The following is a 14403-nucleotide window of genomic DNA, read 5'->3' as shown; positions in this document are numbered from 1 at the left end:
TGGATACTCACCGGTATGAGATACGCTCCGGCCCGATTGAGGGCGGCCTCTGGCGCATCGGGGATCCGAACCACCGCGCCCACTTCCATTGCCGTGCACTGCTGTTGAAGGTGGCCCGGCTCCCCGCAGCGCCAGCAAACCGGCCCGGGCTTTCCCTCTGCACCGGTGATCTGGGGCTCACTCACCTGAGGTGGGGGAGAGACAGACACAGAAGGGAGAAATGGGAGGGCACCGCGGGTGTGGCGGGCCAGCTGGGGTGGTGCCGGCCCCCGTCTCCGCGGAGGGGGAATGGGGCGAGGACGGGACACAGGAGGAGGGGGAGAGAGAGAGAGAAGAGGAGAGAAGAGAAGATGCCATCTGCTGTCCTGCCGCCGGGACAGCCGCCAAATGGTCCTCTGACAGCTCAACTGCTTGATCCAGCGACGCCGGGCGGTGGCACCGGACCCACTCTGCAGTTCCTGCTGGCAAGCGAGCGACAAACTGTTCCAGCGCCACCTGGTCGAGGATTCCTTCGGCGTCGCGGTTGTTGGCCCTCAGCCCCCGCCAGCAGGCGTCCCGGAGCTGCTGGCCAAACGTGAACGGCCGGCCGACTTCCTCCAAGCGCAGTGCGTGGAAGCGCTGGCGCTGCTGTTCTGGAGTGCGCCCCACGCGCTGGAGGATGGCCCGGCGGAGGTCCGCGTAGGCCAGCCGGCAGTCGGCGGGGAGCTGTAGCGCGGCCAGCTGTGCTTCTCCCGTGAGCAGGGGGAGGAGGCGCGCCACGCGCTGCTCCATCGGCCACCCCGAGGCTTCGGCGACTTGCTCAAAGAGCATGATGAACGCCTCAGGGTCGTCCTGCGGGCCCATCTTGGTGACGGTGAGGGGAGACGGGCCCGCGGTAGGAGCGCTGGTGGGCCCCGCCGACGCGAGGAGGTGCCGGAACGCCTGTCGATCTTCTTGGTCCAACACCAGGGCCTCGAACCGCTCTTCTTGCTCCTTTTGGAGGGTGAGTAGCGCCTGGTGCTGGCTTTGCTGGGCCGTGGCAAGGGCGTGGACCAGTTCAGCGAACGGGAAGGACTCCATGGGGCTGTGAGGCTGCTGTGCTCCAGGTCCTGGGTTTCGGCACCACTGTAACGGTTCAGTGTTCGTGGGTGGAGCACAGAGGACGGCAGGACAGAGATCAGGTTTGACAGCACGTTTTATTGCCACACTTTTCAGCATAACAATTATGTATGCACTTTTCAGACACACACACACTCAGCGTCTGGTTCAGGAAGAGCTCCTCTGCTCTCTGCTCTCCCTCCCTATATAGGGCGCGGTCACTGGGAAGACACACAAACACAGGTTAATTGCTCTCAGGTGTAGTGATTCTGCCACTCACCTTCCCTGACTCCGCCCTCCTGTCACAGACCGGCGCTTGACCACGCCCCCGCTGCCACACATACATTTCACCAAAACAGTTTATGGTAAATTATGTTATTTACTGCTATCTTTCTGCAAGAGCACTTTTGTAAGAAGCCAATTTAACAAATGCAGCTAGTCTGCCGAAAGATATCTAAAGCCTTGCTAGTCACGTTATTTCCTCACACAGTGAATGTCAGGCTTTGATCAAATTATTAGATAGCTAGGTGCCATAGTGAAATTGCCATAAACATGATCAGAGGTGGGTGTAGCGCGAATCGCGTGTGGGTGGAGCACAGAGGACGGCAGGACAGAGATCAGGTTTGTTAACCGGCTTTATTGCCACACTTTTCAGAGTTGCAACACTATTTTCACTAGCGCGAGAGACACACACACACACACACACACACAGCGTCTCGTCCGGTTCTCTCTCTGCTCTCGCTCTCCCTCCTTAAATAGGGCGGTTTACTGGGGAGAACACACAAAACACAGGTTAATGACACTCAGGTGAAGCGATTCTGCCACTTACCTTCCCCAACTCCGCCCTCCTGTCACAGACCGGTGCTTGACCACGCCCCCGCTGCCACATACCCCCACCGCCCGACTCAGGCCGGGCGCCCGTCCGGCCCGCAGCCGACTCCCCCCCCCCTTGACGGGAGAGGAAGTCCGCCACGACCATCTGCGCCCCCGGCCTGTGGACCACCTTGAAGTTGAAAGGTTGGAGCGCCAGATACCAACGGGTGATCCGCGCGTTGGCATCCTTCATGCGGTGGAGCCACTGGAGGGGCGCGTGGTCCGAACAGAGGGTGAAAGAGCGCCCCAGCAGGTAGTAACGGAGGGCGAGGACCGCCCACTTGATGGCCAGGCACTCCTTCTCGATAGTGCTGTAGCGCCCCTCACGCACTGACAGCTTCCGGCTGATGTACAACACTGGGCGGTCCTCTCCCCCCACCTGCTGGGACAAAACGGCCCCCAGCCCTCTGTCCGACGCATCCGTCTGCAACAAAAAGGGGAGAGAGAAGTCAGGGGAGTGCAAAAGTGGCCCCCCACACAGTGCAGCCTTTACCTCAGAGAAAGCCCGCTGGCACTGCTCCGTCCACTGGACCGGATCTGGCGCCCCCTTTTTAGTGAGGTCAGTCAGCGGGCTGGTGACGTCCGAATAATTAGGTATGAACCTACGATAATAGCCAGCCAGCCCCAGGAACTGTCTCACCCCCTTTTTGGTCTTGGGTCTCGGGCAGGCCGCAATCGCTGCTGTCTTATTAATTTGGGGACGCACCTGCCCGTTACCCAAGTGGAAGCCCAGATACCGTACTTCCACCCGCCCAATCGCACACTTCTTCGGGTTGGCAGTGAGCCCCGCCCGCCTCAGCGACCTAAGGACGGCCCTCAGGTGTTGCAGGTGCCGCTGCCAGTCATTACTATAAATGATTATGTCGTCTAAATAAGCGGCCGCATAGGTGGCGTGGGGCCGGAGGATCCGGTCCATCAGCCGCTGAAACGTAGTGGGCGCCCCAAACAGCCCAAACGGAAGTGTGACGAACTGGTGTAAGCCGAACGGTGTGGAAAAGGCCGTTTTTTCCCGGGATAATGGAGTCAAGGGGATCTGCCAATATCCCTTCGTCAAATCCAGTGTCGAGTAAAAGCGAGCCGTGCCTAGTCGATCAAGCAGCTCATCAATACGAGGCATTGGGTACGTGTCGAATTTAGACACCGCATTGACTTTTCTATAGTCCACGCAGAACCGGACCGAGCCGTCGGCCTTGGGAACCAAGACCACCAGGCTGCTCCAGTCACTGTGGGACTCCTCGACGATGCCCATTTCGAGCATGGCCTGAAGTTCTTCCCGAACCACCTTTTTTTTGTGTTCGGGTAATCTATAAGGTCGGCTACGCACTACCACCCCCGGGGGCGTCTCTATGTGGTGTTCTATGAGGTTGGTGCGTCCGGGCCGGGGCGAGAACACATCCGAAAACTCGGCCTGCAACTGGGCGACCTCCGTGAGTTGGGTCGGGGAGAGGTGGTCTCCACAGGGGACCGGAGAGGTGCGAGATGCCAATGACCCTTTTTGGATCTCCGGCCCCAGCTCCGCCTTCTCCGGAACTACTGACACCAACGCCACGGGGACCTCCTCATTCCAGAGCTTCAGCAGATTGAGGTGGTAGATCTGTAGCGCCCCCTCCCTGTCCGTTCGCCTAACCTCATAGTCGACATCCCCGACTCGCCGTGTGACCTCGAAGGGCCCTTGCCACTTGGCGATTAATTTGGAGCTCGACGTGGGCAACAGGACGAGTACCTTATCTCCCGGAGTGAACTCTCTAAGGCGCGTGCCCTTGTTGTACAGGCGGGTTTGCCGTTCCTGGGCCTGCCGCAAATTCTCCTGAGTTAAGTGGGTGAGCGTGTGGAGTTTTGCGCGCAGATCCATAACGTATTGAATTTCATTTTTGCTCTGCGAAGGTCCCTCCTCCCAATTTTCCCGCAGTACATCTAAGATGCCGCGCGGCTTACGCCCATACAGTAATTCAAATGGGGAGAACCCCGTGGAGGCTTGGGGGACCTCTCGCACTGCAAACAACAAGGGTTCGAGCCACTTATCCCAGTTACGTGCGTCCTCACTTACGAATTTTTTGATAATATTCTTGAGGGTGCGGTTGAACCGTTCGACTAAACCGTCCGTTTGTGGGTGATACACGCTGGTGCGGATCGGCTTAATACCCAGTAGCCCATACAGTTCGGCCAGTGTTCGTGACATAAACGAGGTGCCTTGATCAGTCAGAATCTCTTTCGGGATTCCGACCCGGGAGATGACGTGGAAGAGAGCCTCTGCAATACTACGTGCGGAGATATTGCGAAGAGGCACCGCTTCCGGGTATCGCGTTGCATAGTCCACCAGAACCAATATAAAGCGGTACCCTCGTGTTGACCGATCTAATGGCCCGACGAGATCCATCCCAATTCGTTCAAACGGGGTCTCGATTAATGGTAGGGGGCGCAAGGGCGCTTTTGGAATGGCCGCTGGGTTTACTAACTGACATTCGCGGCACGCCGTACACCACTTACGGACGTCGCCGCGAATCCCCGGCCAATAGAATCGGGCCATTATCCGGGCGAGTGTTTTATCCTGCCCGAGGTGTCCCGCCATGGGATTAAAGTGAGCCGCCTGGAATACCAATTCCCGACGGCTCTTTGGAATTAACAACTGGGTGACAAGCTCCTTCGTCTGAGTGTCCTGCGTCACTCGGTATAACCTATCTTTTAAAATGGAAAAATAGGGGAAGGTCGGGGTGGCATTCGGCTGGAGCGTTTGACCATCGATTACTCTCACTTGGTCAAACGCGTGTCGCAGAGTTTCGTCTCGCGATTGTTCCAGTGGGAAATCCGCGAGGGATTCCCCAATAGAAAGAGGAGGAGCCGGGGGCCCCTCACTCTGTCGCGGAGATGACGTAGACGGCCCTGCGACCGCAGCTCCAGCCAAAACGACACCGGGACCCCCCCCGGCTAACCGGCAGGACCCACTCTTTACTAGGTGTGCCATCAACCCCCGGAATCCCGGCCAATCAGTCCCCAAGATTAAAGAGTGGGTAAGGCGAGGATTAACCGCCGCCTTCACTATAGATTTGTCCCCTCTGAAATGTATGTGGACCGACACCAACGGGTAGCAGTGAACATCCCCGTGCACACACAACACCTTCACCCCTTGTGCTCCCCCCAATGCCTCGTCTTGCACCAGGCTTTGGCGGATCGAGGTCTGGTTGCAACCCGAATCCACCAACGCCTGATAGGTCGCCCCTTGTACACTTACCGGTATGCGATATGCTCCGGCCTGATCGAGGGCAGCCTCTGGCGCGTCGGGGATCCGCACCACCGCCCCCACCTCCATCGCGGCACACTGTTGCTGCAGGTGGCCCGGTTCCCCGCAGCGCCAGCAAACCGGCCCGGGCCTCCCCTCTGCAGCTGTGGACTGGGGGTCACTCACCTGAGGGGGGGGAGAGACAGACATAGAAGGGAGAAACGGGAGGGCACCACGGGTGCGGCAGGCCGGCTGGGGTGGGGCCGGCCCCCGCCTCCGTGGTGGGGGAATGGGGCGAGGACGGGACACGGGAGGAGGGGGAAGAGAGAGAGAGAGAGAGAGAGAAGAGGAGAGAGAAGAAGACATCCGTTGTCCTGCCACCGGGACAGCCGCCAGATGATCCTCCGCCAGTCCTACGGCCTGATCCAGCGACGCCGGGCGGTGGCACTGGACCCACTCCGCGGTTCCGGCGGGTAGGCGGGCGATGAACTGCTCCAGCGCCACCTGGTCGATGATCCCCTCGGCGTCGCGATCTTCGGCCCTCAGCCACCGCCAGCAGGCGTCCCGGAGCTGCTGGCCGAACGCAAACGGGCTGCCGACTTCCTCCATTCGCAGCGCGCGGAAGCGCTGGCGCTGCTGCTCCGGCGTGCGCCCCACGCGCTGGAGGACAGCCCGGCGAAGGTCGGCGTAGGCCAGCCGGTGGTCGGCGGGGAGCTGTAGTGCGGCTAACTGCGCCTCTCCCGTCAGGAGGGGGAGGAGGCGCGCCGCGCACTGTTCCATCGGCCACCCCGAGGCTTCGGCGACCTGTTCGAATAATGCGATGAACGCCTCGGGGTCGTCCTGCGGGCCCATCTTAGTCAAGGTGATGGGAGATGGGCCCGCGGCCGGGGCGCTGGTGGACCCCGCCGACGCGAGGAGGCGCCGGAACGCCTCGCGGTCTTCCTGTTGAGCCAGTACCAGGGCTTCGAAGCGGCGCTCCTGCTCCTTCCGGAGTGTGACGAGCGCCTGGTGCTGGCTCTGCTGGGCCGTGGCGAGGGCGTGGACCAAGTCCGCGAACGGGGAGGATTCCATGGGGCTGCAGGACAGGTGCTCCACGGTCCCGGGTTTCGGCACCACTGTAGCGCGAATCGCGTGTGGGTGGAGCACAGAGGACGGCAGGACAGAGATCAGGTTTGTTAACCGGCTTTATTGCCACACTTTTCAGAGTTGCAACACTATTTTCACTAGCGCGAGAGACACACACACACACACACACACACACACACACACACACACAGCGTCTCGTCCGGTTCTCTCTCTGCTCTCGCTCTCCCTCCTTAAATAGGGCGGTTTACTGGGGAGAACACACAAAACACAGGTTAATGACACTCAGGTGAAGCGATTCTGCCACTTACCTTCCCCAACTCCGCCCTCCTGTCACAGACCGGTGCTTGACCACGCCCCCGCTGCCACAGTGGGTTTCCCAAAAGCCTCTTAAGGCTAAGAGTGTTTTCAACTGCCTCTTAAGATCCATCATTAAGCTAACGTGGTTTTCCCAAACAACATAGCCAAAGTAGTACTTTAGAGGCTGTCCACACGGCAACGGATTCAGGTGAATCTGATAAAATTGTTTATCGTTTCGGCCTGGCGTCCACACGGCACCGGCGTTTTGAGTGCCCCAAAACGAGAACAGGTTCCAGAGTGGAAAAATTTGGCAACGGCGCCGTTGCGAAGTCATCTGGATGAGTAGAACGGATTTGTTTACGATGACGTCACAACCACATGACTAGAACAAGCAGCACTGTCGCTGTTTTGTATGAACCACTGCATTGCATTCACTTTTGTATACAGCTTTTCTTTTAAATAAACAAGTAACTGAACCATTTCTTGAATTTCTTTTTTTTATTGGATAAGACTGCTTTTCAAAATGTTCACACACAATATAAAAAGTTATATAAATTATATAAAAATGCTTTTCAAAATGTTCACACACAATACAAAAATTAAGTTATATAAAACTATGCACACTAATAAAACTAATTTGTACACACAGAAGGCACGATTTCCTCGCGTAGTCGCAGCCATCTTCTTCTTGTTGTTGTGTGCTTGTTCCTGTGTGTGCTTCACGCCAGGTAGAAGAAGGGGTTTATGCGCATGCGTCCTACTTCTTCTATTGTTCTGGTGTCTCCGATGGGACCGTCTTACAGCGCATGTAGAGGTGTGGCATGTGTATTGCATCGTATTCAGCAAGCGTTGCGTTGCCATACAGGTATGTACCTGATATTTTACTGATCCGTTGCCCATGTGGACGCGATATTTTTTTTAATAAAATCTCGTTGCCGTTGTCGTGTGGATGTAGCCTTAGTTCGTTCTGATGGACCTGGATCATTCTGTCACAGCAAAGAGCGTCTCCTCACAGCTGAATACACAGAATGCGCGTGAGCCTCCGAGGGACTCTCACAATCAGTGGGGCAAACTGGTGTTGAATCTGCTGCCGGTGTTCAATTATTTTTCTTATACATTGTAAGTACATCGAGTTAATTAGTATATAAATATACGCAAAACATTATGAATATATTTCAATATGTTATGGAATTATGGACGGATATTGTAATGTCACATTGATATCGCTACATTTTAATCGAATTTAACTCCATTAGGCGAGTGATTATCTCATTTAGTGTAATAAATGAGACAAATTCCTGCATCTGGAACATTGTATATATTTTTGCCAACTAATACTTGTACACAATTGCCAACTTGGCATTGTGGATAATATAACGGTTGAAATAATCCTGACTGCATGATTGGGTAATGGTGAAATGAGCGGGCACAGGGAAGAACATTTACTTAATTATGTAGCTCATTCTTTCGTGTGAATGTTTGTTCATTTAATTAAAAAACACGCTTGGAATAAAAAATGTTTGTGTACAAAAATGTAAAATAGTTTTACAATAAAATAGTAGTAAAATAGTGGAATTATTAATTACCACATTATGTATGTAATGCTTAATAACGATACAATATATTATTCTGTCCACAGTAACTGGATACACTGATTGGCTACTCTGCTACTCAGCTATCAGCTTATATACCATGAGTAGAGAAAAACAAAATGGCGGAGCGTTTTGCTCAACCAACCGAGGACGAAATAAAAACTGTACTCAAAAACAAAACCCCAAAAAATAAAAAAATAAAAAGCAACAAAATATGGAATAAAAGTATTTGATAGTAAGAACATATAGTTTATTTTTCAAGAATTATTATTATTGAATTTTCACAAATTGATACTGTCAATTCGCCGGTTTGTTTACATTCTAAGTGGAAATGATTTTGTCAGATATTTTGTATAAAGTTATTTATTGAATTTGCAAAAAATAAAAATGCTGTGTTTCTCAAAATCCAGTGAATGTGCATAGAATAAAACAGTTATTCCACTCAATCTCGTCATACATGGCTTATAGCCAACTCGGCACTTTGTGCCTCGTCGGCTATCAGCTCATGTACGACTCGATTTCATGGAATAACTGTTAATTAACATTTTAACGCTTTATGTTTCATTGGTTTTTGGTTAAAAACAAACGCCATGTGATCTCACTGACTGGATTTAGCAACTACTAATGCCTTCAACAACTCCAGTACGAATGCCTTTAGCAACTACGAATGCCTATGGTATATCGAGGATGCGTGCTACAAAGATGCTCTTAGAAAAGTTGCTCTCAAGACTCATTACGAGTGAGTTTGGGAAAACCACGTACAAAGACAATGTTCATTGCCTAAGAGTGTCTTTAAACTTGCTCTTTAGCCCTAAAGCATAACATTATTGGGAAACCCACCCCAGTTCAGTTTGTTATTACCTACTGATGGTCAAAATGTCCACAGTTAGAATGCCCACACTTTTTGGGGAAAAACACAAACTTTACACATGGTTAAGAAGAAGATTTCACCATATGAAGGGTTTTCCCAGGCCACCACACATACATAGCTCAAGAGTCTTAGGTTCCCTACCCCTGATCTATGATGTAGTGGCCAACCAGGAGCTTTTTGTTGAACTGTTTAGGGATTGTGTTTCGTCTTAATAAATGCCTCATTTATTTCTGTCCTGTGTGTCTATGACTGACTCTACCCACTTCACTACCAAAGTCAGTGTGAGGCTCCAACCCAGTCCTCACCACACTGATGAAGAACACAGTGTGACTGCTAAGCTGTTGATCAACTTTCATGTAATATTGAAGTACTTTCAGGCTACCAAAGAAATGTTAGGTGAAGATTTCATTTTGCCTTGGTCATTATGAGAAGTGTTGAGGGGTCATTATGAGGGGTGTAGGGGGCTCTGGATAGAAGTAGTACCTTTGGTGCCTGCTGACTGCACCTTGCAATTAGGGTGGACAGGTGTCTCTGGTCTTCATCCATCTCCTAAACTCTCACGTGCTGGCTCCTAGTGCCACACCCTGGGCAACCGCTTCAGTCTGCGGGCTAAACCACGTGAGGGGGTGATGTAAACACGGCATCACTGGGCATGTGAACTTCAGTTGAGGAAGTGACCGGCCTGAGCGGAAGGGCTCATGTGTTCATGACCAAGGTGAGCCACCAGTAATGACGTGGAACTCGGCTGTGGTCAGGCAACTCGGAGTGAAGTCCCGTAGGGGGTTCCTTGTGCAAACATGGCAAGGCTCCAGCAGCTTCTGCATCTGGATTCATCTCTAGCCGTCTCGACTATGTCCTGCCACTAGGTCAAGATGAACTCAGACGAGAGAGTGAGGTTGGAGGCGCGCGACCCTTCTTCACTTAAATCAAAGTCATCAGTGCAAGTCATATTTCATCTCGCACATTCACTATCACACTCTCAAAGTCCTGTGGCGATTGGCAAACGACAAAAACAGCAGGTGTGGATACACTGGAAGCTGCAGTTGTGACCCTACACGCAGGCGGCTCAAGACATTGGTCATCAGTCCTTGACAGAGACAGCAAAGGCTCCCGGCAACATCTTGAGTGATTGGGCAGCCCTCTTCAGGAACACACTTCTCACCCCCGTAGCCTGGGGAGGGGGCTAGAAAAGGTGCCCTAAACATTGCCTGTCTCATCTAACCCGGGCCAGTTTACTGCAACTGGCAGGGATCCCCATCATGCGGTCGAAACACACGTAACATAAAAAACAACAAACAGATACCGATCATAGTTGGCACATGGAACGTTCGAACACTCTTAGACAAAGATGATTCGAATAGACCAGTTAGAAGAACAGCACTCGTAGCAAAGGAGTTGTCAAGATACAAAGTGGACATTGCCGCCCTGAGTGAAACTCGTTTTGCTGAAGAAGGACAACTGAGAGAGCAAAAAGCTGGATACACCTTCTTTTGGAGTGGGCGTGGGAAGGACGAATGCCGTGAGTCAGGAGTTGGCTTCGCCATCAAAAATGACCTAATAGGCAAGCTAATTAGCCTACCCAAAGGAGTCAACGATCGGCTCATAACGCTTACTCTTCAACTATATGGAAAGAGAAATGCTACCATTGTCAGCTGCTATGCCCCTACCATGACAAACCCCGATGACATCAAGGACAAGTTTTATGAGGAGCTAGACACTATCATTGCTTCCACACCTAAACAAGACAAACTAGTGGTTCTTGGGGACTTCAATGCCCGGGTTGGGTCGGATGTAGAAATGTGGGGAGAAGTCATTGGGAAGCATGGCGTTGGATCATGCAACAGCAATGGTCTACTCCTCCTCAGACTCTGTGCCCAGCACCGTCTTAGTATCACAAACACACTCTTTCAGCTGGCAACCAGAAACAAAACCACCTGGATGCACCCACGTTCAAAACACTGGCATCTCATAGACTATGCCATTGTTAAAACCAGAGACAGAGATGACATGCGAGTGACAAAGTCAATGTGTGGAGCAGACTGCTGGACGGACCATCGCCTCATCATATGCAAACTCAACTTCTGCATTCAACCACCTAAGCGCCCACAGGGGAAGAAACCACCCAAGCGTCTGAATGTCGACAAGCTGAAAAATGTCAACATCAAGCAGCAAGTAGCCAGTGAGCTGGATAGGAAACTTGATTCATTGCCCTTAAACTCTGGCAACATTGAGCTGGACTGGGCAGAATTCAGGAATACTGTACACTCGATTTGTAGTGACATACTGGGTCCTAAAACGCACTCTCATCAGGACTGGTTTGATGAAAACAATGAGGCCATAGATAAGCTGCTTGAAGAGAAGAACAAGCTCATAAGGCTAAACCTCTCAAACAAGACTCCAGCCAACACAGTTGCTCTACGCCAAGTAAAGCAGACAGTCCAGACTGAATTAAGGCATATGAAGGACAGATGGCTCAGTCAAAAGGCCGATGAAATCCAGGCCTACCCTGACACCCAAAATTCCAAATGTTTTTACCAAGCTGTTAGAACACTGTGTGGACCTCAGCCTGCTGGTACATCACCACTGCTCTCTGCTGATGGAACCAAACTTATTACAGACAAGCCTGGCATTCTCGATAGGTGGGCAGAGCACTTCGAGTCAGTTCTAAACAGGCCATCATCAATCAGCAATGAGGCAATAAATCGCCTACCTCAGGCGTAAACTGACACAACACTTGATCACCCTCCTTCTGCAACAGAGACCGACAAGGCTATAAAGCAAATGTCAAATGGCAAAGCTCCTGGGGCGGATGCCATTCCAGCCAAGATCTACAGATGTGCAGGTCCAATGATGACTCAGAAATTGACCACACGTTTCCAGTCAATGTGGGCAAAGGAAACTTTACCACAGGACCTAAAGGATGCTTCAGTAGTTCACCTATACAAGCGCAAAGGTAACATACAGTCCTGCGACAATCATCAAGGAATTTCACTTCTATCCATCGCTGGAAAAATCCTCGCATGCATACTGTTGAACAGACTTCTGCCAAACAATTGCAGGAGAAATGCCAAGAACAGAACGCCAGCCCCTATACAACATTTGTAGACCTCACGAAAGCGTTTGATACTGTCAACAGGACTGGTTTATGGTTAATCATGGTGAAATTTGGCTGCCCTCCAAGGTTTATCAAGATGGTACGTCAATTCCACGATGGCATGTAGGCCTGCGTCCTCGATGATGGCAACCAATCTTCACCCTTTGAGGTCACAAACGGGGTCAAGCAGGGCTGCGTCTTAGCCCCAATGCTGTTCAGCATGATGTTCACTGCTATGCTGGCAGATGCTTTCTCTGAGAGTGACCCAGGTATTGACATCAGGTACCGCACAGATGGGGGAGTCTTCAACCTGCAGCGCCTGAAGGCCAAGACCAAGGTTCGCTTCAAAAGAATTAGAGACCTTCTCTTTGCAGATGATTGTGCTCTAAATGCCTCAACAGAGTCTGACATGCAACAAAACATGAACAGGTTCTCGGATGCATGTGACAACTTTGGTTTGACAATAAGCACTAAGAAAACTGAGGTCATGTTCCAACCAGCACCAAACAGCCCTTACATTGCTCCGAACATCTACATCAAGTCTGAGCGCCTCAAACCTGTGGAGAAGTTTACTTACCTTGGAAGCACCCTATCCAGAAACATCTACATTGATGATGAAGTCAACTCTCGCATAGCTAAAGCAAGCTCAGCCTTTGGACACCTGAGTAAAACTGTATGGGGCCACAGAAGCATTACCACAGCGACAAAGCTCAGTGTGTACAGAGCAGTTGTACTGACAATCTTACTCTATGCAAGCGAGACCTGGACGGTATACCAAAGACACACCAAGAAACTAAACCACTTCCACACAGCATGCCTCCGGAAAATTCCGGTTGAGAGTACGTCGTGCGCATTCTGGCTGCCGCTTCTCACCAGAGCTTTTTTTATTTTATTTTATTTCTTTTTCTATTTTCATTTTATTTATTTATTTTTGTGTGTGTTTGTGTAGTTTGATGTTTGTTTGAGTGTTTTGTCCGCCGGTTGTGGTGTAGCTCTGGACCCAGTTTTGGGCGTTGGTTTCTCTCCAGGCCTTGGTTCGCCGTGGGTGATGCCTGGGCTCCCAGCTATGGACTGCAGTGAGCTCGTTGCTCATTTAACATCGTGGTTGTCCAGCTCTCTGCGCTTTGACGCTTGGCGTGATGTTCCGAGCGATGTTGCTCGGTGGTGTCGCGGCGGCTGTGCAGGCGGTTTGGGACACACCAGCGCTCTGCGTGGTGGAGCTTCTGTGCTCGCTTTGTGGATCCACGGCGTGGTGTTCGAGAGATGTGGCTGACGGCGTCACGGCGGCGGTGCTGGAGATGTGGGACTCGTTTTCATGCGCCTTTTGGTGGGACTGTGGCTGCTACACCACGGGAATTACATAATCCTGGTTCAAGCCCAGCGGCCGGCGAGGGTCTTTCTGTGTGGAGTTTGCATGCTCTCCTCATGTCTGCGTGGGTTTCATCCGGGTGCTCCGGTTTCCCCCACAGTCCAAAGACATGGAGGTTAGGTTAATTGGTGACTCTAAATTGACCGTAGGTGTGAGTGTGAATGGTTGTCTGTGTCTATGTGTCGGCCCTGTGATGATCTGGTGACTTGTCCAGGGTGTACCCCGCCTCTCGCCCATAGTCAGCTGGGATAGGCTCCAGCTTGCCCGTGACCCTGTAGAACAGGATAAGCGGCTACAGATAATGGATGGATGGATGGATGGATGGATGGATGGAATTCATGTAAACTGTAGAGAACAGATATTCAGAGGTTTTTTTTTTCAGTTTTGCTGATTTTACTTTGATTTACTTTCAGTTTAGCTTCTACTCTATTAAAACACTTTGTTCGAGATATGACATGGATGTTTACTATGATGTTAGGGTTATTATAACATGCTACAATATAATAGACTTATACAGTACCAGTCAGAAGTTAAGACAAACCTTCTAATTAAATGTTTTTTCTTTATTGTTATTAATTAAAAGACACTTCTTGTCTTAATGTAATGATAGATGTCATTTCTCTTTATCATCAGGGTAAATGGGTGACTTTCAGAGGTGGACAGTAATGAAATACATTTACTTGAGTACTGTACTTAAGTACACTTTTTGAGTATCTGCCCTTGAGTCTTAATTTTTTTGGCAACTTATGACTTTAACTTCACTACGTTTGAAAGACAAATATCGTACTTTTTACTCCACTACATTTCTATCAAGGTCCTCATTACTCCCTACTATGAAGCAGCTTTGAAAGTGGATGGTTTTTTTTTCTTTTCTAAAACATGATTTTTTTTTTTTGCAGGTGACACTGAGACAGCCAATCAGTAATC

The 14403-nt window shown here is 51.1% G+C and overlaps 1 protein-coding gene across 1 annotated transcript; it reads right to left on the bottom strand.

Moving 5' to 3' along the window:
- Positions 1-1806: 1806 nt before the first annotated feature.
- On the bottom strand, positions 1807-5864 carry LOC132885985 (zinc finger protein 213-like). Its single transcript, XM_060920523.1, has 2 exons — positions 5180-5864; positions 1807-1845 (listed from the first exon to the last, which is right to left on the bottom strand). Exons 1-2 carry the CDS (start codon positions 5774-5776, stop codon positions 1843-1845), a joined length of 600 nt encoding a protein of 199 aa, XP_060776506.1. The 5' UTR covers positions 5777-5864; the 3' UTR covers positions 1807-1842.
- Between the last annotated feature and the right edge of the window lie 8539 nt (positions 5865-14403).

Source organism: Neoarius graeffei, chromosome 5 (assembly GCF_027579695.1).
Source record: "Neoarius graeffei isolate fNeoGra1 chromosome 5, fNeoGra1.pri, whole genome shotgun sequence".
Lineage (NCBI taxonomy): Eukaryota > Metazoa > Chordata > Actinopteri > Siluriformes > Ariidae > Neoarius > Neoarius graeffei.
Note: the sequence above shows the minus strand (reverse complement) of the source record. Positions and strands in the feature narration are given on the sequence as shown.